At 44.4% G+C, this 24,403-nt stretch overlaps 1 protein-coding gene across 6 annotated transcripts in view; it reads right to left on the bottom strand.

Moving 5' to 3' along the window:
- Positions 1 to 24,403, bottom strand: part of rnf44 (ring finger protein 44) — a 151,636-nt gene that overhangs the window by 39,682 nt on the left and 87,551 nt on the right. For all 6 annotated transcript variants that reach the window (XM_085995274.1, XM_085995272.1, XM_085995271.1 and 3 more), the window contains one exon: positions 4,388 to 4,581. In XM_085995274.1, the coding sequence (XP_085851400.1) occupies positions 4,388 to 4,581 (194 nt within the window). The remainder of the gene's footprint in view (positions 1 to 4,387; positions 4,582 to 24,403) is intronic.

The raw sequence follows: 24,403 nt of genomic DNA, 5'->3' as shown, positions 1-24,403 counted from the left end.
CAGAACGGACCGATCAACCCAGACGATATGCTCCATTTGGGCGTTGGGGGAGGTGATGTCTGGGAACAAGGAAGTGTTTTTCTCATAGGGTGGGGGGTGGGGGAGGCGACACCTACGTTGAGAGCAGAGTATAAAGGAAAGAGCAAAATAGGACCCCCTCTGGACCTCAGGGGAAGGCATAGGAAGCTGAAGGTAAACAAAGCTCCTGGCTCTGACAATTTCCAACCAACAGTGCAGATGGAGTTGGCTCAGGAGATCGCAAATCTCCACACTTACATCTTTCAAACTCATTGGAAGCAGTTATCAGAATGAAGTAGAAAGTAGCATATATAACACCATCTTTAAAAAAAGGACAAGGGATGAATCCTCAAATTACCACCATTGTAGGGCAAGTGTTCGAGACTGATGAGGAATATCATACAGTATCCTCTAGAAGTAGTCTGACTAGTGACCCACCCAGAAGGGACAGGTTGTATCTCACCAATTTACTGCAATTCACTGAGGAAGTTACAGATAGAAGTAGATTTTAGCTACCTGAATTTTATGAAAAAATTTGACACTGACCTACATAACAGAGTGATTCATAGGGTGTGTGCCTATAGAATTGATGGCAAAGTATTCGGCGGGACTAATGCAAGACTGAAAGATAGACTAAACATAGATAGGTGGAAACTAGTTGCCAGTGGATTCCGACAGGGGTTAGTGTATGGGCCATTGCGATTTGTAATTTTTATAAATGACTTAAAGGATGGAACATTGGCCAAAGTATCCAAATTTGTGGTGACATCAAATTGGGTGCAGTGCATACTGATGCCAACCAATGTGTGATAATCCAAAGGGATCTGGGCAGGCTAGGCCAATGCGCAAAGAGATGGCAGATGGAGCTCAACATGGATGAGTGTATGTCATGAAATTAGGTAGAAGAAACGAGAATATAGATTACATATTAAATGGAAATGTGATTGAGATAACAGAGTAGGAAAAAAATGTGGGAGGGTATTGGTGGATAGGCCGACCATTAAAGCTGTCAATTCAATGTTGGGATACATAGCTGAGGGTGTGACTTACTTAATGTTGAAGTTGGTGAGGCTGCATCTGGGAGTCTACATATTACAGGAAAGATGTAGCATTATTGAACGTCCAATCCCTCTACACCTCCACCCCCCACCAGGATGGCCTGAGGGTGCTCCGCATCTTCCTTGATCAGAGGCCCAGCCAGTCCCCATCCACCACCACCCTCCTCCGCCTGGCTGAACTTGTTCTCACATTGAACAACTTCTCCTTTGACTCCACTCACTTCCATCAAATTAAAGGTGTTGCTATGGGAACCCGCATGGGATTTGTGGAACATTCTTTGTTCCAGTCCGACTCAGGTCCCCTCCCTCACCTCTTTTTCCGGTACATTGAGGACTGTATCAGTGCCGTTTCCTGCTCTCGCCCTGAACTAGAAAATTTCATTCACTTTGCTTCCAATTTCCACCCTTCCCACACCTTCACATGGTCCATCTCCAACTCTTCCCTTCCTCAACTTCTCTGTCTCCATCTCTGGGGATAGGCTATTGATAAACATTCACTACAAGCCCACTGACTCCCACAGCTACCTGGACTACACTTCCTCCCACCCCGCCTCCTGTAAGGACTCTATTCCATTCTCCCAGTTTCTCTGTCTCCACCGCATCTGCTCTGACGATGCCACCTTCCATACCAGTGCTTCCGACATGTCTTCCTTTTTCCTTAACCGAGGATGCCCCTCCACTGTGGTTGACACGGCCCTTGACCGTGTCCGTTCTATTTCCCGCACTTCTGCTCTCACCTCTTCCCCTCCTTCCCGGAACCACGATAGGGTTCCCCTTGTCCTCACCTTTCACCCCACCAGCCTCCACTTTCAACGGATCATCCTCCGCCATTTCCGCCACCTCCAGCGTGATCCCACCACCAAACACATTTTCCCTCACCTCCCCGTTCAGCATTCTGAAGGGACTGCTCCCTCCGCGACACCCTGGTCCACTCCTCTATCACCCCCAACACCCCTTCCCCTACACCCGGCACCTTCCCGTGCAAGCGCAGGAGATGCAACACCTGCCCTTTTACCTCCCCCCTTCCCACGGTCCAGGGCCTCAAACACTCCTTCCAGGTGAAACAGCGATTTACTTGTACTTCTTGCAATTTAGTATACTGTATTCGCTGCTCACGATGAGGTCTCCTCTACATTGGGGAGCTCAAACACAGACTGGGTGACCGCTTTGCGGAACACCTCCGTTCAGTCCGCAAGGGTGACCCCGAGCTTCCAGTCGCCTGTCACTTCAATTCTCCGCTCCACTCCCACTCAGACCTCACCGTCCTTGGCCTCTTGCACTGTTCCACTGAAGCTCAACGTAAGCTCGAGGAACAGCACCTCATCTTTCGATTAGGCACTTTACAGCCCTCTGGACTCAACATAGAGTTCAACAATTTCAGACCATAACCTCTGTCCCTATCTTTTTTTTTCTGTTTATTTTATTTATATATTTTTTTTCTCTCTCCCACATGGCAGCTGTCTCTCCTTCTGCCAGTGCCATTTACACTTCATCTAGAGCCATCTTTTGTTTCTTAACTTGTCCCATTACCATCTCCTTTTGCCTTGCACCATCTCTTAATGTTTCTTAATCTCTCCTGCCTTCCATCCTATCACAGACCTTCCCTTTTGTTCTTTCCTCCCCTCCCCTCTTTCCCTGCCCCTGCACTTGCTTAAAAACCTGTTCGATCTCCATCTTTTTCCAGTTCTGACGAAGGGTCATCGACCTGAAACGTTAACTCTGTTTCTCTCTCCACAGATGCTGCCTGACCTGCTCAGTATTTCCAGCATTTTCTGTTTTTATTTTACCATTATTGAAGGTGTTCTGAGGAGAACTATGAAGCTGATTCCTGAACTGTGTTATGAGTAAAGATAAACTACTCTGGGTGCAAGAATGAAAGAATACTTGGGCCTAGAAATTCAGTGGCCTGCGCCACCAGTTTGCGCCCAAAGAGGGCTTTTGTGCCTCTGGCCACAACCACCGCGATATTTAGCGGGGCGCTAATGGCGGCGTTAGCCTGTAGCGCTGCGCCACCGCCGATGACGTCATCGGTGTGCGCAGCGCCCCGCTAGCCATATTTGGTTGCGCCCGCCTCCTCCGCGCCGGCCGCAAACAGCGACCGGTACACAGGGGCCTACCTGTGGCGGTAGTGGGGCGAGTTAAGGTGGAGGGGCGGCTGGCCGCTTTTTCGGCGGCCGCCTGCCCGCACCTCCGTCCCCGGCCTCCTACAACCCCCCCCCCCCCCCCCCCGCGGCATTGCCGGCTGTTTCCCGAGAGCCCGGCACTTCTCCTTGGTGCCGGGCTCATTTGCCGGCACTCATGAGCGGGGATCGCGCTGTTGCAGGCACCTCCCCCTTAACAGTGGGAGGAAGGCCTGCAGTACCGCAGCCTGCCGTGCCGCAGCGGGTGGCGCTGCGGCACTTTGCGCGCCGATATTCAGTTTCAGCGCCCCAAGTGGGGCGCCGAAACCCTTGTTTGGCGGCCGCCTTCCACTTGGGGCGCTGAAACTGAATATCCCGATGGCACAAGTGGCTCCGCGCGCAGCGGTAATTCCGGCGCCCAGGCGAGCTGGGCGCCCCTAACTGAATTTTTAGCCCTTGATCTTTTTAAATTTTCACTGGTATGGAGAATATGGGTCCAGGAAAGTTCTGTTGGGAACAGGATTTGAGGGCTAGGGGACACCATTTAAAATTAAGGATATCAAAAGAAGTAAGAGAGTGATAGATTTGTAAAAAGATTAATAATGGGGTGATGGAACAGAAAACCATGGCAGATTTAAAAAAAGAACCAGATGTATTCCTGTTAGAAATGGAGATATGAGGCAATTAGTTCCAGAATCATGGTAAGCAAATGGGAGAGATTTGGAAGGATAGGATAGATGGACCAATAGTCTCCTTCTCCACAAAGCATTATTATGTAATGTCAAAACTCAATAGAATAAATACTAATAAGCCAATTTTAGATGTTCTTGAACTACATTCTAATTCCTTGCAACTACAGGCAGACTTCAAGAACCCACTCACTATTTTGAAACGGTAATGCATCAGAATGTTGCACCCAATACTAGAACAGGGCAACCACAGAGAGCAGGATCCTCCCTCCTCAGCTACACGCCGGAATTTATCAAACCAAGATAGCAAACTTCAGAAGGAAAGTACCATATCTTCCAAGGAGCTTGCCTGTAAAATCTGGAGAAGAAATTTAGTGCTCTCATGTTTGGACATGGATAGAAAATACCACTATCAACTCCCCCTCCCCACTACTAGCCAGGCCTGCAAGCAAACTGTACATGCCCTGAGAAGCTGGAGGTCTACCTCCAATATGGCACTCACCTTCTCCTGTGATGTGCTGGTGTGTTGCACCGTTCCCCTGAGAATCGTCGCTGGTTGAAAGGGGCTGAGGGAGGCCGCCTATTCACTGTTATTTCCCATGGTCGCATTGGTGGCGTCTGGGGAGGAGATGCACTCTGGATCTCAAGGACAGAATGAGAGAGACGCCGGCGTTTTGGGCTGGGACTGTCGTCGCTCTGCAAGGTGCAACATAAGAAGAACAGATGTAATCTAAGCACTACTGGCATTTTTAAAACAGAAATGGGCAGGAAGGGAAAGTTAATGCCAACTGGAATTGTGACAGGTTTTCACAGACAAGATTTCACTAGTGGTGGTGAATTTTGACCATGAAATTACAGAATTAAAGAAATCAGACACCAACATAAAAGCAATTTAAAAACACTGTGATTACCTGGAGCCACAACACACTCTCTTTCAGGTCAATGAAAGATGCGTTTGAACGATTACTCTGAACCTTGCCTTTGTGTAACTTGCACACATGAGCAACTCTAACAGAGGCTGGGGAAAGTCAGTATTCTACAGGATGGGGAATGGAATTCAGACTGAGCCACAGATTCCTGTGCTGATTTAATCATTTGATATATTGTTCTCAAAATTAAACTAAACAAATATATATCAAAACCAAGATTTTCAAACTAGAACTAGTAACAGGTACAGTGAGACATCAAAAGCACTTTAATTGGAGTAAAACTTTCCAGTAACAGAAGCAGCAATAGGGAAATTTGCAGGGTTACAACCACAATACAAAACGCTGCAACACTCAAAGAAGTGAGGGAGAAACTGAAACTGGGCTCGAGGACTGCAAGAACCAGGAAGATTAGATTTGGGAGGAGGCTGGGAACTTGGTGTAGGAAGGAATAGGTGGCCAGAGACTTAGGAATGAGCAGGGAGCCAGGTAGCACTTGGGCATATGCTTACAGTAATAAAAAGATAATTATTGGTAATATCTGATTCTACAATTTGGGTAACTGAAATTAAGATTTAATTTCCCACTCTTTTAATGTAAAAACAAGACCTAAAGAATCTTTAACAACAACAGAAAATGCTGGAAACACTCAGCAGGTCAGGCAGCATCGAGGAGAGAGAAACAGAGTTAACGTTTCAGGTTGATGACCCTTCGTCAGAACTGGAAAAAGTTGGAGAAGTAACAGATAATTTTAGCAAATATAGGGGTAGGGAAAGGTGGGAGGGGAGGAAAGAACAAAGGGAAGGTCTGTGATAGGATGGAAGGCAGGAGAGATTGAAAGACAAAAGGGATGGTGGTGCAAGGCAAAAGGAGATGGTAATGGGACAAGTTAAGAAACAAAAGATGTCTCTAGATTTGGTGTAAATGACAATGGCAGAATGATCAACAGCTGCCATGCGTGAGAAAAGAAAACATGGGAGCTGAGGTTATGGTCTGAAATAGTTTAACTCAATGTTGAGTCCAGAAGGCTGTAAAGTGCCTAATCGAAAGATGAGGTGCTGTTCCTCGAGCTTACGTTGAGCTTCGTTGGAACAGTGCAAGAGGCCGAGGACAGAATGGGAGTGGAGCGGAGAATTAAAGTGACAGGCGACTGGAAGCTCGGCGTCACGCTTACAGACTGAATGGAGGTGTTCCGCAAAGCGGTCACCCAAACTGTGTTTGGTCTCCCCAATGTAGAGGAGACCGAAAGAACCCTAGATGGAAAAAGAAAAAGAAACTTCTTTCTATTCAGTCAACTGAAATATTTCAATCAGTGAAAGTGCGATTTCACTTAAGCAGCTGCAGGTCATCGTATAGTGCAAGGAATGATATGGGACGAAGTGGTGGAAATTATTCTATATATAGCTGCAGCACAACTTTAGTTTTTTTTTAATGTATGCAATTTGATAGTTGACATTTCATTCAAAGAAAAGGGGAAATTTCAGAATGTGCATTTCTAATTTAATGAAGTGGTATTTTAATTATCAATCTGCTGAAATTACCTTCAGTTTCCATGTTAGTCACTGGCTCAATTCTCTTCCCAAGTCATTTTTCATCACCGGAATAAAAAAAAAGCCCATTCCTATTTTCTGTCCATGATTCCCGCCACTACCAATGGCAGTGTAACGGGGCTTATCATTTACTTTACTGAGTGTCACGAATCTTATCATGACTCATGAAGTAACACTGGGCGGCCAGCTGGTGGCGCCGTCCAAGGAGTATAATACTCAGGCGTGGGCCCAGCTTGCTCAGGATGTTTCTGTAACCAGGAACTAGTGATGTAACTAGAAATCTCATGGTTGTGAAACAGTTGATTAAAGCCTTGTTTTATACTCAGACCAAGCGCTCGGTAGTCTTTTGACATCAGAGTATGTAGCTAGTTCTTTTTCTCACCACTAATGGCATCTGCTGATTCTGTACTGCATATTCCTGCCATTTGATTTTGAAATGATAACAGCTTTTCTCCATACTGTAACTAGCATATTTTAATATACATGCATTTTGAAAAGTGTGTTTATATGGAATCACAGAATTGATTATACAGATTGCATCCTGCCAGCCTTGACGTTTAGCTGAGATTCTGGAAGAGTATACTAGAGAACTTTCATTACACTGTGGGCCCTGTTGGCCTCTATGCATTCACCTTCCCTTCCTGCTACAGGCTTTTCAATATCATGTTTAGCATCATCCAATTTATATGATCTTCTCAGCTTCAGTGGGCTCCTCCACCTATGGTTCTTAAAAAAGTCCACACACTACCTCAACACTACTGTCTCCCGGAAATTACTGCTCATGTTGTTGTCAAGAAATTCAAACATACATTGCTGACTTCCAGAAGCGGAGACTTGGTTACGCTTTCTGTCAAGCCTTAATTCTGTAGCAGTTTCTGGTTGTGGCATCATACACCCATCTTTAAATCCTCCAACACATCTCAATGGAGAAGTCACTGCTTGAAGCAGGTGTTTTACATCCGGGAGTAACTTTATATGACAGTTACAATAGAAACTTTCAGGCTTTCTTTTGGGTACATTTTTTGCTGCTCTAAGTGAGGGGTGCATGCACTGCAAAATGGAACATTTAATATTTCAAGCACTTAGTGTCAGCATCAAATACTTCACAGTTAGTCATAGAGTCATACCGGCACAGAAGGAGGCCATTCGGCCCATCGAGTCCGTGCCAGCTCTCTGTAGAGCAATCCAGTCAGTCCCATTCCCCCGCTCTATCCCCGTAGCCCTGCAAGTTTATTTCCCTCAAGTGCCTATCCAGTCTCCCTTTGAAATCATTGAGCGTCTCCACTTCCGTCGGCAGCGAGTTCCAGGTCCTCACCACTCGCTGCTTTTCCTCACGTCCCCCCTGTATCTCTTGCCCAAAACCTTAAATCCGAGTCCCCTAGTCCTTGTATCATCAACTAGTGGGAACAGCCTTTCCCCGTCCAGTCTATCCAAACCCGTCATAATCTTGTACAGCTCTATCAAATCACCCCTCAACCTCCTTTGCTCTAATGAAAACAAATCCAGCTTCTCCAACCTGTCCTTGTAGCTAAGATCCCCCATCCCTGGAACCATTCTGGTAAAGCTCCTCTGCACCCTCTCAAGTGCCTTCACATCCTTCCTAAAGTGTGGTGACCAGAACTTAGTAAAGTAAAACTGCCCAACAATGTGATTCAGCCCCAACATTAAAAAATAACTCCTTAGTGCACCAGTATAACATTTTCCATTTCCCACACCAGCCAACCCATGGCCTTTCTGAGTTATGCGGTGTGGACCCATGATCACTAGGAACTGGGTTGAATTTGCCCAGATACATTCCACATTAAGATTCTTATGGTCAACAGGCAGAGGAGACCAGCTTTAATTTCCAAAATGATATTCTTTATCAAAATATTATAATTTACTGGCAGTAGAAAGATCAGTAAAATACACAAGTTTTGTTTTTAAAAGTGGAAAGGTTTGTTCTTGTCAAGAGGATGTCTTCTATCACATAATGCCACACGAGTGGCAAATGGCAAGCATTTTAAGTTTATGCGGATTTTCAATAAAACACTCAATTAGAACAGAAATGACTGGAAATATGTCTACTGCCTACTTTGAAGAGTTTTATCAGAATGTCAGAGAGATTTGGGCTGGAATTCAAAATCCATCCATAATTAATTTAGGAGATACTAAAATCATCTAAAGAGTTAAATCTAGTATTAGGCACTCATTAGCAGAATCAAGTACAGTAACACAGCTGCAGTTATTGACTGATTCAGCATTATCAGCAATATAAATAGGTGAAACCATATATTATACACATACACAAGCAAATCTCCTGTGGTTCTACTCATGGTAAGTCAGGAGATACACTGGCTTAGAAATTCAATCACATCTGAAAATGTGCAGGCAGGGGCTGGGCTACATGCACCTGTTCACGTGGTTGCAGAGACCATGTTAAATTGGTGCTGTCGGGTATGCAGCCAGCGCCACCCCAGCTCTTCATTGGTTGCGTGCCTGTTTTGGGCAATCAGGCTTCACTGATGCAACTTAAAGGCAGCCAGCACCTCTTAAAGGGAAAGTGCACTCTGGCAGAGGGCAGCAGAGAAATGCTGTGAAAGGTTTAATATGCCTAGAAGAGTTACTGACAGGAACACAGGTTCTCAGATGCATCTTTGGAGGCTGTTGACAGGAGGAGAATCCCGTTCCCCTCGGGTGGGGGTGGAAAGCTCTCCAGGAAACACCTCTGTCGCCAGTGGGAAGAGGTTTCAGAGAAGGTTAATGCCAGGAGCTTAGCTCCCAGGACACGGCAATAAATGTTCAATGACCTCACCAGATTTTTTAAGGTAAGAATCTTACCTCTCACCTCCACCACTTGCAGCCACACTGCTCAAAAAATCCAGGAAGGGACTATTACTTAAATGGAAAGAAAATAATGTTCATGGAAAAGAGAGAATCTTGGGGTCCCGATTGACAATAAATTGAAGCTCAGTGGCAGGGAGTAAAGCAAATCAGATGTTGGGATGCATTAAACAGTCAATATTGAGTCAAAATAGTGAGGTAATTCTGCCACTTTATAAATCATTGGTGCGACTGCACTTAGAGTACTGTGTGCAGTTCTGGTCGCCACAGTACAAGAAGGATATTGCAGCTTTTGAAAGGACATAGAAACGAACAACCAGAATGATTGAGATGATGGAGGGATTGGATTGTGAGGAGCTATTATGTAAATTGAGCTTGCTCTGACTGGAAAAGAGAAGGGCAATAGGTGATACGATTGCTGATTTTTTGGATTTTTAAAAAGGACTGGATAATGTGGACCATGATAAGCTATTTCACCTTCTCCAGACAGTAGAACCAGAGGACGTGGCCTGTGTTTGAAGGGGGCGGAGGCAGTCAATTCAAAACAGTATTTCAATGAGCAAGTGGTCAATCTATGGAACAGGCCACGTGGAGAGATGGTGGAAGCAGTTAGTATCGATTCATTTAAATGCAAATTAGATAGATTTCTTTCAGAAAATAACATTTTGGGATACAGTACATGAGTAATTGAGACATGACATGTGGTAAGTGTAGCATGCTTGGAAGGAACAGGTGACTTTGGATCTATGGTTCCCGAAGGGGTTTCCCTTGCGTTATGTCTGGGTCTGTTGTAGACTAATTGATAGAGATTGATTGCTGTGATCAACAATGCTATTATCTTTGTATCATGCGACTACCAGTATGGTAAAAAAAACTAACTACAGTAGATGGAGTTTGGTCTTTTTTGGTCTAGCAATTCCTGTGTTCCCTTCTCCCACTTCCCTTCACTCTCCTACAATCACTGAACCACTTCACTCCACCTCCTACTCACACACATTGCATCTCATACTTACACTGCTATTGCAACCCTCACTTCCCCACACCTCACTTCTTGCACACAACATCCACACTATTCGATCATGACAGGTACACCTCACAAGGCTGTCACTAACACAGTCCCTTCTTTCTTGCAGAGAATGTTGTGCACGTGTGGGAGGAGCCCACGACCAGCAGATACCGATCCCGCCTGCACACGCTTTCCTGGTGAAGGCAACAATGTGCAGGATTTTGTCGCACCTTATCCTCCTTTTCCCTTCTTGCTTCTATCTCACCCTACACACTCTGCCTGACAAACTGCAGCTTCTGTTACCAGTGACTCATCTCTCTCTGCTCTCTCTTGTCCCTTTCTTTCATTCCAGGCGCTGAAGATGACGATGCCCTGTGCCACGTCAGGACTAAGAGGGCAGCCTTACTGAAGATGCACCATTACTCAATCTGACCATAAAGGAATCATTTATATAGCACCTTTCATGACCTCAGGACGTCCCAAATTGATTTACAGCCAATTAAATACTTTTGAAATGTAGTCAATTTTGCAGTCAATTTGCTGGAAAATACAAACAGCAATGAGATTAAATGACCAGATAATCTGAAGGATCCCAGCTCTGTTGAGGACAGAAATGAGGACTTCAGGGGCCCAGCAATGAGAAGAAAACTGCTTGCTTCACAGTTATATTAGGTATTGGAAGGCCTGCCAAGGAGTTTAACTTCCATAGCTGAATGCACATAGGAGGATTTTCTTCTATGTGGTGCTTTCTCATATGCTATCAGCACTCTGCAGTCGACCTTGAAGCATGTAGCCATCTCCAGGGATACTGCAGCCAGGCCCTCACAACAGGGGTCCATGTTCACAGGCTTTGCAGCTTTGGCAGCTTCTCAAAACAGTTGCCAAGCAGCCTCTGGGCTTAAGCCTGTGCTCCGCCTCAGAGAGACAGACATCTGCCTTGCAGAGATTGGTGGAGTAAATGGATAGGGCTTTCAAAGTGTCACTCATCTCCGGTAGATCAGTGGAAGTGATGAGCCCCAGCCCCACAGGAGTGACAGTGGCACAGTGGGAGCAACAGATGTTGCCCTCTCACAGGATGTCAGTGCGTCTGCTTCCTCGCCACGCCCTCAGCCACTACCAACCATCGTGCCAGAAAGCCAGCTGGGCCAGACTGCCCTGGCAGCAGCTGAGGTACTGTAGTCGAGTACCCAGAGGTCATCAGCCACAAGCATCTCAAGAGTCCCCACACGAGTAACAGCAGACTTCCACCAGCTTTGCAGAAACGACTGGGGGAGCACCTCATAGGGTTGGGTTAAAGCTGGGGCCATAATGTACAAGAGTAAAATGCAGCCCATTGATCATTACTCATGTTCTTCAATTGCATGCACATCCCTAGTTCTTACAAAACTGTGAACATTGAGCTCAGGTCAGCTCTCATAGGACGATCACTCTGAAGAGAACACAGACTTCACTGCAAAATGCACTTGGAACTGCAAGCACCATTCAGTGGGAAAGTTTGTCCTCTCCAGCACAGGTTTTGTGCCAATAGGATGCGAGTAGATGTAAAGGCTGTTACACCACTAGGAACCTTTGATTGATCTTTTCTCTCGCCCCCAAAGTCTTGAAGCAACAGGGATATATGCATGCAGGATGATTTGAACCCAATACAAAGGTATCTATTTTTCAGGTTCACAACTTTAATTTAAGTAAATACTCTCAAGGGCCAGCACAAGCAACCCGCCCTACGCACCAAAATAAAAATCACAAATAAACTTTTTAAACAAGTAATAATAGCCTATACAGCTATAATTAATGATATAAAGCGGAAACTGGCATGTACATGGTACATTAATTGGCTACAAAAATTACAGAACAAACTTGACTGCGTTAAGCAGTCTGCAACAGCTCTGGGGTCCTGAGCCTCAGGCTAATTTGTGGCGGAGAGGAACACTGTAAAAATAAATAGCATCACCCCTGTCTGAAAATGGGTTAGCACAGCTTTGGCCTTGCAATAATTGACCCAAATCTTAATTAACATGTATTCAGTGACACAAACAGACATAGCTCCTAGATGATTTTTTTTTGGTTCAGAAATAGGATTAAAGAATTAGTCCCACCATCCCACTTCACATAAATGGTCACCATCTCACAGTCACACACAACAAACCCACCCTGCAGAGGAAAGTCTCTGCAGAACTCTGCATTTTCATGAGAAACTTTTAGCACCACAGTTTGAGTTTAGTTACAAATTAACGTGTTACCGTGCAAGGCGGCATAAACCCTTGGAGTCAGTTCATTGATATAACAAGACACCAGACCAACTAAAAGTTGCACCATGGAAGTTATCTAGCTTTTAATAAAAAAAAGTGAATTCAAACTTTTCAATTAGGAGTAATATTAGTTGTTCACACACACCTGCAGAGTACACAAATAGCCTACAGTGTCGGCTGTACAATTACTTCCCATTTTGTGTGTGTTTCTAAATCACTTATGTTGTTTTATTTGAACAGTGAGACACATTCATGAAAACACAAATTTACTGAATAGTTTTTGACCTTGAAGAAACATTGAATGCTTCCTCATTTTATTACTTTCCATTGTATAATCACAAATGTTGTCGACTAGCACATAAACACGAGCTACCTGTGAACAGGTGCTGCTTGGGAACAGGGAGAATTTTAAATCACGGTGACATTTCAATTCTTAAGTAGGTTGTACAGTAATGCTGCGGGGCAAAAGCATACACTGGCCTGGAAGAAACTGCGTCTCCAATTATTCACAATGTTCCTTTCAAGAATATGCACCGCAGGAGATGTGCCACACGACTGCTGTAATAGTATTATTCGTCACTGCAGGAAAAACTTTTCAGAGATACTGGTCAGCGAGATTCTAGCACCAACATCATAGACACAAGAACGAGAATCTTGAACACAATCCAAGGAAACAACCTCAGCTTCAAAAAGCATCAGGATTCCATTCAGTGGCCCCTCCAAATATTCTTTCACTGGCCCCTTGATTTTGCTATGGTGGCAAGCTTGGAAAAACCACATGACAGGTCTACCAGATAAAGGGTCACAGTGGTCAGTCTAACTAGTTAAAGATGCTGCTTCCAGTAGTCTTTGTAGCTTTAGTATATGCTAGGACAATATTCTGGTGGGTACTTCATTCATGTTATGTCCTGCCCTGCCACAGGATATGTCCACACACAGTCTTCATGAACACATCTGCACCTACGTCCTAAAGGTAGGTCTGTACAGCAATTAAAGCCCTTGGCCCTCCTGAAGCAGCCCTGAACAGTGATTAGAGCAGCAGGGCAACTTGTAGTACAGACACACACTCCTGATGGCAATCATGCTGGAGGGATTCACATTTATTCCTAATATAAATACTGAAACATCAGTGGAGAGGGTAGCTATTATATCATACTTGGCTTCAGCATACAAGTAAAACAACAACCATCAGCAGACTATCACTTCAGGCTCACCCCAGACCGTTGCCAACTTTATTGCTTCATATTAGGCAACTGCAATGGTCCACAACCAGTTTGTCAGCCTTTGATGCCATCGCATCAGAACAGATGTGGGAGAAATCATACTCTAACTAAAGTCAGCTCAAATTGACAATTTCACTCAGAGCTCAAAGATGGCTGGTGTGGAAAATGAAAAAATTCCCACTGGTGCAGTAGGGTCTGCTCTTCTAAGATTGTGGTTACGGCTAAGGCACAGTATTTGTGCAGATATAGAGAGATTTACTCTGTAACTTGCCATCTGCAACCTGGAAATGTTCAATGTTGGCACTAGATACCTAGAATGGAAACATATTTAATTCACAGCACTGAGATTCCAATCTATGCATAGCAGTTACAACAATAAATACCTCCTTTGGGAAGTTCCACTCACCTCAAACTTTCATTATAAAACATGTAGTGCTTCATACTGAAATGGGAACAGAAACAAATTGCCATGCTGATTTGTTAAAACCAAACCAGTGTCAGATGAGAAGTTATCACTCTGAAATCTTGTGTAAATCCACTAACAGGTGACAATTTACTGAATGTTTAGAGACATAACAAGATGAGAAGGCTTTATAAATAGAAGGCACAGAATACAAAAGCAAGGAAGTTATGCCAAACCTTCACCTCCAGCTGGAGTATTGTAGCCAATTCTGGGCACCACACTTTAGGAAGGATGTGAAGGCCTCAGAGAGGGTGAAGAGGAGATTAACTAGAATGGTACCAGGGATGCGGAATTTCAGTTATGCGAAGAGACGAGAGAAGCTGGGATTGTCCTCTTAGAGCAGAAAAGGTTAAGGGGGGATTTAACAATGGCGTTCAAAATCATGAAGAGTTTTGATAGAGCAAATAAGGAGAACTTGTTTCCAATGGCAGAAGGGTCGGTAAGGAGAGGACACAGATTTAAGGTAATTGGCAAAAGAACCAAAAGCAACATGAGGAAAAAAAAATTTACGCAGTGAGTTTTTATGATCTGGAATGCACTGCCTAAAAGGGTGATGAAAGCAGATTCAATAGTAACTTTCAAAAGGGAGTTGGAAACTTGCAGGGCTATGGGTAAAGAGCAGGGGAGTGGGACTAATTAGATAGTTCTTCCAAAAAGCTGGCTTTTAAAAAATTTGTTCCTGGGATGTGGCTGTCGGCAAGGCCAGCATTTATTGTCCATCCCCAATTGTCCTCGAGAAGGTGCTGATGAGCCGCCTTCTTGAACCACTGTAGTCCGTGTGGTGAAGGTACTCCCATAGTGCGGTTAGGGAGGGAGTTCCAGGATGGCCTCCTTCTGTGCTGCATCATTCTATGATTCTATGACTGGATGCACTGAGGTTTCCTAGCCTGTTTGTTTTCATCAATGGATAAGAGGAAATTACATGCCAATTTTTATGATAGTCCAGATGTGAGTGTTAAGGTGCTGAAGGGCCACTGCATGTTATAAACATCAACATTTTGGAATATGTCAATTTGGAAAGTAATGGTGAGGGAAGGGGATGCAGCACATGGCAAAATAATTGAGGCACAGCATACTGAAGTACTATGTGTAAATTTACACACAGCAAATTCACAATCTCTGCTTTGTTGGGGTGCTTCTTACAGGCACTACAGGGCCTAGGAGCAGGCCAACTGCACATACGTGTATTGTAACCAGGATTTCAGTAAAACAGGATGGTGGGTGAATAAAATATTCATACTATATCCACTTAAATGATGAAAACCATGCAACTTGTTCATAATTCAACCTAGGTTGCGACAGTAACAGTATTACAGCAATGTCACCAGCAGTAGTAGTAATTTGAGGTAGTAAATCATCACAGGAAAGGTAATAGCACAACATTAAAACATACTAGATAATGTACAAACTTTGCTGGACCATATTCATATTCATGCTCAGCACAAGTCTAGTGACAGCACTAGACTTCTTTTGATCAAGGAATGATGAATGTCATCGTGATTCAATGGCAGCAATCTTGATTTTGAGTCAGAAGGTTGTGTGTTCAAGCCTCACTACAGACTTAAGCACATAATCTAGTCAGACACTTCAGTGCTTTTCTAGGGAGTTCTGCATTGTAGGAGATGACATCTTTCAGGTGAGATATCGAACTAGGACCCTGCTTGTCTGTTCACGTAAAAAATCCCATGGCACTTTTTTGAAGAGCTGGGAGTTTTATGGCGCCCTAGCCAACATTCATCTTTCAGCGAACACCGCCAAAGTGGATTACTTTGTCATTCAATTCATTGGTACCTGTGGGACCTTGCTGTGTGCAAACTGGCAACCATGTTTGTTTACAAAATAACCGTGATTATACTTCATTGGCTGTGAAGAGCTCTGGGACAGCCGGAGAATGTGAAAGGCACTAAACAAATCTTCTTTTGTAGTGGGGAACAGGCTGGAAAAGAATTTTGAAGTTACTGAGGGGCACATTAATAATCAAAGACAGATGGACAATGCCACTTTATCAATTTTCCTTCCGGTCTACTGACTGAGGAATTACAAAAGGATACAGCAGTTTCAACAGCACATAACAACTTGCATTTATATAGCACTTTCAATGCAAGAAAGGCACTTCATAAATAGATGTAAGGAAAAGGAATGCCAAGTCAGGATGAGAGAAATTCGGAGGGGTGACCAAAAGCTTGGCCAAAGACATGAGTCTTGAAGTGTTTTTTTAAAGATGAAGAGAGAAGTAGAGAAGCAGAGAGTTTTAGGTAGAGAGTTCCGAAGATTAGGACCAAGATGTCTGAATACTCTGCCATCAATAGTGAGGCGAAGGGAGAGAATGCACAAAGGTCAGAGTTAGTGGAACAGAACATTCTGGAAGAGATTTCAGAGATATGATGGTGCAAGGACATGGGAAGAACTTATAGATGAGAACAAAGATTTTAAATGTAGCACTGTGTAGGACTTGGAGCTAGTGTAGGTTAAGGAGGGCAAGGCTAATGGGCGAGCATGACTTAGTCAGACCGAATATATGTTGCAGTGTTTTGGACAAGTTCAGTTCATGGAGTCAAGGATAGCAGGTTAGCAAGGGGAACATTAGAGTAGTGGTGATTAATGTGGAGGGGCTGAGATAGGGATGGAGGCTGCCAACTTGTAGAAGTAAAAGTAAGTGGTTTTATTGATGAACAGGATATAGGGTTTAAAGCTAAGCTATGGGGTTCAACACAACACAAGATTATGAATAGTCTGGTTTAGCTTGAGAATGTGTCTGGACACAGGATGTAGTCAGCAGTAAGCAAAAGCTTAGCATTTCCACATGTGCGTGGGGGGAGGACAAGGGAGAGAGAGATCGACAGAGTAAGTGCCATACAGGAACTAGTGCAGAATGGTCAATATCTCAAAGCAACGCATTGTCCATATGCTCAAGAGGTGAATACACATGATGCACAGGGATGAAAGGTACACAAATCAAAGATGCATTGAGTTACTGTTGTAGTGCATTTGAGTTTAGAGGAGAGAGAAAGGAATCAAGGAAGAAAGAGATAGAAGGGGAGGGTGTGGCAGAGAAATAGTAGTGTGATAGAGAGGTAAAGAGGATGAGAGAGCAAGAGGGGTGAGTGCAAGGAGAGAGTACAAGAGAAAAGAAAGGAGAGAAAAGAAAAGGAGAAAAGCTGAGAGAAATAAGAGAGAAAAAGAAAATGGGAACACAAACACAAGATCAATCTCTCCTTTTCCTCAACCTTCACCAATGCTATCATGGAGGATAACATTATGCAAACTAAAGAATGCAGTAAAGAAACCTATGAATTTTCCACAAACTAATGAAAAAAGATTAAACTGGAAAGCATTGGAGAAACTGTACGTAGCTATTAAAAGTGGCTGCTTATTGAAACAAAACACTTTGAATTTCCTGTGCTCTGCCTTTATCCGCAAAGCTTCAATAAATACAGAAACTGGACTTTAACAGGGAATGTGATTGCAAATCTTATCCCATCTTGTAGTTATCTTCCTATCTGTCAGTTCAGCTAACAGTGCACATGTTCCTACATCCAACCTACAGAAACAAAACATCCTCAGGCCATGAAATCTCTTTTTATTTTACTGCTCAGAGTGATTTTCTTTTTAAACAAAACATTTAACACTTTCAAAGCTATAAAATACTAGGACATCTTTAAATCTGCTGTGATGGGACTAAAAATCTATGTGCACAGATGAGATATCACATATGCCACTGGGCTCAGCCTGCACAGAAACAAGGAGCAATCTGCATACTTTCGCAATCATATACACTCCATGACGTGGGCATGACCTTCCTCTACACTGTGCAAAAGCAATGGCATTGACGAAACTATTGATGCGTGTGTTCCTACTAAAGAACAACTTGCATTTATATAGCGCCTGTTTACAGAGTGAGGCCATAAACTTCAGCCCCCAAAAGGAAGTAGTTAACTGGCTTATGTGCATTGAAAACATTTCTGATCAGTAACTTAAAATAAACTGATCTGCAATTTAATTTATACATGCATGAATAGAAACAAGCACTGTAAGAATAATTAATTTTATTGTTGTGACCTGTAGTGTTAAAAATTGCCTCATTTATAATTTTTTGAAAAGTCAACAATATGGAGGAGAGGCAGAGGGAATTCCAGAGCATGAGGCCGAGGCAGTTGAAGACACAACCGCCAGTGGTGGGGTGAAGAGAGGGGAGAATGCACAAGAGGCCAGAGGAAGAGTTTGGGGGGATTGTATGGCCAGAGTAGGTGCCCAGAGATAGGGAAGGGTGAAGAAATTGAAACACAAGGATTAGAATTTTAAATTTGAGGCATTGGGGATCCAGAAGCCAATGTAGGTCAACAAGGGTAGGGGTGATGGGTGAGCAGGGCCTGGTGTGAGGCAGGCAGAGAAGGGCAGCAGAGTTTTGAATGAACCGGATGTTTATGGAGGGCGGAGGATGGGAGGCCAGCCAGGAATTCATTGGAATAGTAAAATCTGAAGGTGACAAAGGGATGGATAAGTTTTAACTGCTGATGGGCTGATATAGGGGTTTAGGCGGGTGATGTTATAGAGATGGAGGAAGTAGATGGTCTTTGTAATGGAGATCGCAGAGCTCTGAGATGCAGAGGGATCTGGGTGTCCTAGTGCATGAATCGCAAAAGGTTACTATGCAGGTACAGCAAGTAATTAGGAAAGCTAATAGAATGTTATTGTTTATTGCAAGGGGCTTTGAATACAAAAGTAGGGAGGTTATGCTTCAGTTATACAGGGCATTGGTGAGACCACATCTGGAGTACTGTGTACAGTATTGGTCTCCTTATTTAAGGAAGGATGTAAATGCGCTGGAAGCAGTTCAGAGAAGGTTTACTAGACTAATGCCTGGAATCGGTGGGTTATCTTATGAGGAAAGGTTGGACAGGCTGGGTTTGTATCCGCTGAAGCTTAGAAGAGTGAGAGGTGACTTGATTGAAACATAAGATCCTGAGGGGTCTGGACAGGGTGGATGTGGAGAGGATGTTTCCTCTTGTGGGAGAATCTAGAACTAGGGGTCACTGTTTAAAAATAAGTGGTCGCCCATTTAGAAGCATAGAAGATAGGAGCAGGAGTAGGCCATTTGGCCCCTCAAGCCTGTTTCGCCATTTAATTAGATCATGGCAGATCATCCAAAGGCAGTACCCTGTCCCTGCTTTCTCCTCATATCCCTTGGTCCCTTTAGCCTTAAGAAATATATCTCACTCCTTCTTGAGTATATTTAATGAATTGGCCTCAACTGCCTTCTGTGGTAGAGAATTCCACAGGTTCACCACTCTCTGGGTGAAGAAATTCCTTCTCATCTCAGTCCTAAATGGCTTACACCTTATCCTTAGACTGTGACCCCTGGTTCTGGACTCCCCGGCCATCGGGAACATCCTTCCTGCATCTAGTCTGTCTAGTCCTGTTAGAATTTTATAAGTTTCAATGAGATCCCCTCTCATTCTTCTAAATTCTAGCGAACGTAAGCCTAATCGACCCAATCTCTCTTCATACGTCATTCCTGCCATCCCCGGTATCAGTCTGGTGATTCTTCGCTGCACTCCCTCCATGGCAAGAACATCCTTCCTCAGATAAGGCAGAGATGAGGAGAAATTTTTTCTCAGAGGGTCGTGAGTCTTTGGAACTCTCTTCCTCAACGGGCGGTGGAAGCAGAGTCTTTGAATATTTTTAAGGCAGAGGTAGATAAGATTCTTGGTAAGCAAGGGGGTGAAAAGTTATCGGGGGTAGGCGGGAATGTGGAGTAATCAGATCAGCCATGATCTTATTGAATGGCGGAGCAGGCTCGAAGGGCCGAGTAGCCTACTCCTGCTCCTAATTCGTATGTTCGTATGGAGAGGGTATTGAGTTAGCAGGTCAGCTCAGTGTTGATTAGGACGTGAAGATTAGGACAGTCTGATTTAACCCAAGACAGTAGCTGGGGAGGGGGATGGAATTTATTGGCAAGGGTACAGAGTTTTTACCAGGGCCAAAGATGATGAAATTGAGGCTCATCCAAGACTGGATTGCAAACAAGCAGTCTGACTACACAGTGGTCGAGTTGAGAGGAGATGGAGAGGTAGAGCTGGATGCTGTCAGCGTACATGTGGAATCTGACCTCATATCTTTGCATGATGTAGATCAAGGAGAGGATAGATACTTGGAAGACAGGGGCAGGAATAGAAGCCATTGTAGTGGATCAGTGATTCTCAAACTGGGGTCCGTAGAGACTTTCCAGGGGGTCCATGGAATAATGAGTACCGAACAGGCCGGCTTTACAGGACATGTGAAGGCCGCACTCCGCTCCTGGCTCGCACCAAGCCTGCCGCTCATTCGCTTACTCTTGACTTAAGGATATTTCATTGTACAATAAAGAGTAATTCAGTAAACGGATTGGCCAACTGGGAATACTTCAAAAAAATGGTGATGTAATAAGGAAATACATTTAATATAGCGGATTTGACGGCGAGCATCTGGGAGAACAAGGAAGTGTCATTTTCATACCAAGGATAGACAGACTCTGCAGTGAGAAGCAGGCACACCTATCCTACTACAGTAATACCGGTTTTCTTAAAAGCATTATTAGAACACTTTTTGTGTGCAGCACTTTCATATTATGAGTATTATAATTTAGATGTGGCGTCCGTGATTACTAATTCATTTGGAAAGGGGTCCTTCAACCAAAAAAGTTTGAGGGCCACTGTAATACTTGGCTACGATTGGATTGCTAAGAGTGAAAGCAAGTAAGGGCTCTCCCATGGAGCAGGAAAACAGAAGAGAGGCATTGAGGAAGGGTGATGTCAAAGGTTGCAAAGAGCTTGAGGACAGATAATGCACCATGGCCAATCACAGAGGATATCATTTGTGACCTTTGTTAGGGCTATTGTGGTGATGTGGCAAGGAGGGGAACCTGATTGAAGCATGGCTAGTGCTGGGAAGTATAGTCAGGCCAAAAGGCTTTGGCAAGAGACAAGGTGTTGCCACCCACAAGCCAAGTTTCAGTCAATGCAATTACCCACAATAGGGTCACTGATGACAAGGAACTTCTTTGCATTTTTAGCATGCAGGTAGCCCTTTGTAGTAGCTTCACTTCTAAGGTATACCTGGTGCTGATGTTGTTATGGCCTTCTACATTCCTCTTTGAACCAGGGTTGGTCTCCTGGCTTGATGATCAAGGAGCGAGGGATGTGCCAGGCTGTGACATTAGACTGTGGTGGTACATCATTTTGCTGTTGCTCATGGGCCACAGTATCTCATGGATGCCCAGGTTTGAACAGCTGGATCTGTCCTTAGTCTATTCAGCTTAGCACAGCGGTCGTCCTACACTACATGATATAATATCTTCATGGTGGAAAGACGACTTTGGGGGAGAAATTCGGTATCGTCCCATTTGGGGCGCAATTATCGGCCGGGCGCAAAGTTTAGTGCCTGCCGCTAATTATCGCCTCCGACTGCAAACTTGGCTTCTATCGCCCCTTGAGGTGATTGGAGCGCTAAATCAGGCGCTACATACCTCTCTTAAGGCGCTAACGCCAAGGAGCATGGCGCTACCTCAGAGCGCTGGCGAAGCTCAAGTAATGTCAGTCAGCAATGGAACACAGACACACTGGCGCCGGCCAGTTCTTAAAGGGGAGGGTCGATCTTGCTCTCCATCCACACTCTGCTCATTGCAGCCTTGAATCTCAGCCTGGAGAGACCTGTACATCAAATCTGCTGGAAAGAACAATGGAGAGACCCAGGGAAAGAGCTCAGAGTGCAGCCCCCATAGTCTCTTCTAAATTGATGCAAGGAAGGTCAAATCAAAAATGAACCTGCAAAGTGCTGCTCAGTACCCAAAACTCCTTCACACAGCGTTGAATCTCTCCAGAAGTCTCTCTCTCTCTCTCTGAATGAGTGGTGTAAAAATGTCACCGACAAAAAAAGGCAGGAAGCGGTCGCCTTTAAATAGCGCTCCCCTAGTCCCTTCCCGACTGCAAAACGCTCCCCTCAACCTGTCATTGCTAGCGGCAGGCGACGCCACTCAATATCCAGTCTGGAGCACTACATGCTCGACTGACGTCACGCTCTGCAGGTGCAGGAGATCGTGGTGGTAGTATTTAGTCCCGCCGCAAAATGTCTGGTCAATTTCGCGAGCGGCGCAAACATCGCCGCGCCCGGGCGCTAGTTGCTTTGCGCCCCATTAGCGCCCTCTTAGGGTGCTAACGGGAGGCGCAAAGCAACCGAATCTTTCCCCCTTTATCTTCACAGGGACTGTGCAATGGTCACTTCTTCCAATGCCATCTCGGACAGATATGTCTGCCACAAGTAGGTTGGTGAGACAGAGGTCAAGTAGGTTACCGCCTCATTTTGGTTCACTCAGCACCTGATATAGGCCCAATTTGGCAGCTATATCCTTCAGGACTTGGCCAGCTTAGTCAATGGTCGTACTACTGAGCCACTCTTGGTGGTGGACATTGAAGTCCCTCACTAGAGTACACTCTGTGGTTTTGCTTCCCTCAGAGCTTCCTCCAAGTGATGTTTAACATGGAAGAGTAATGATTCGTCAGTTAAGGGGAGGTGATAGGTGTTGATCAGCAGGAGGTTTCCTTGACATTGTCTGACCTGAAGCCATGAGGTCCAGTCAAGGTTGAGATCTCCCAGGGAGACCCCCCACCTGACTATGTCACTATGAATATCACTGTGCCCCACCTCCAGTGGGTCCATCCAGAAGGATTATGGAATTTTGGCTAATGGGCACGGTTCCGTGAGTATGACTGCGTTATTTGACTAGTCTGTCAAATCAAGTCTTCCAAATTGGACAGCAGCTTTTGGGGAGGAGAACTTTGAAGGGTTGACTGGGTTGAAATTACCATAGCCTTATCCTGGTATGATGCTTGGGTCTTTGCCAATAGGTTTGCCCAATTTTCTTCTTATATAACGCCATAGCGATTGTTTACAAATGTGTGGCTTGCTAGGTTACTTCAGAGGTCATTACGTCAACCACGGGACTGGAGTCGCATGACTGGAGGAGGCAGGCTCCCTGCCTTGAAGAACATTAGTGAACCAACTGGATTTTTACAGCCACCCAGAAACTTTTATTGATATTTTTCTTATCATGGTGGAATTTGAACTCATGACCTCTGGATTGCTAGTCCAGTACTATCACTAGGCTACCATACCCAATGGCACTGGTTGCACTGCCACTGAATTTGGGGCTGCTACTGGCAGCAGCACTAAGATAAATCCAACACCCATTTGCATGAATTGCCACCAGACGGTTATTTCACTAATAAATCTTTGGATTAGATACTTCCCATAAATGGACTGCCATCTGCACAGATGGGTTGTCTCTCTCCATATTCTGAAATTGTCCCCGTGTCTCCTTAACTCTATATAACTGTTCATCTGGCTACCTGTGTTTATTGCCACAATTGGTAGTTGGCACAAAGACAAAGGTTGCAGCCAACAATAGGCAATGCTCAAACTGACTTTATTGTCTTCTCTTGTTGGCAACCATGCTGATAAACTTTGGGGAAGCTGGCAGTGGGAAAAATGTAAATCAAGAGGAGGGCAGCATTGGGCTTTGAAACCCCCCCCCCAGTCAAATAGCTTGCCAAGATTCACCATCAAAGTTCCACATGGACACTTGGGCGAGATAGTGGAGGGCGACCAGCGCTATTTTATCTTACCCCAATACGGAGTCAATGCTGTCAGAAGATGAGTACAGGGGGAAAATTAGCAAGAAGAAAATAGTAGTAGGGTTACTTACTGAGGCTCTCAACACGAAAATGAATATGATTGTGAAAATGAGTAAGATTATAGCTGACGAATGTGGCCAGACACAGTAAGGGCAGACAGTGCAGTTGCATACAGAAACCCAATTCAACATGCAAAATATACAGTACATTACATTGTAAATATAGATTAAAATACCACAGCACAATACAAATAGAATGGAAAAGTAGTTTTGCCACAAAGTGCTTAGCAAGCTTTCACAATAAACCTGTGGGCTTTAAACATTGTTCCAGTCTGCCTTATGTGGCCCATACAGTTAGGCTGTAAACTATCATCCTTACTTTCACTTTTACTGGTGTGATCCTCAAAAGACTGAAATTACTAACAATACCCAGAGACAGGAACATGTTATTCCATCTAGCATCCAAACCACTGATTTATTCTTTTGCCTTTTTGATCATGTTTCAGTTTCCAAGGGCAGTTGGCTGCCACATTCATCTGTTCTACTAGGAAGGTTAATAACGGAGACCTTGATTCACTCGGACCTGAAAAGTCTTAATGTCTATGCAGCAC

Source organism: Somniosus microcephalus, chromosome 8 (genome assembly GCF_052327205.1).
Source record: "Somniosus microcephalus isolate GS21.2 chromosome 8, FLI_Smic_1.0, whole genome shotgun sequence".
NCBI classification, from domain to species: Eukaryota; Metazoa; Chordata; class Chondrichthyes; order Squaliformes; family Somniosidae; genus Somniosus; species Somniosus microcephalus.
This window is presented reverse-complemented; position numbering and strand designations above follow the sequence as displayed.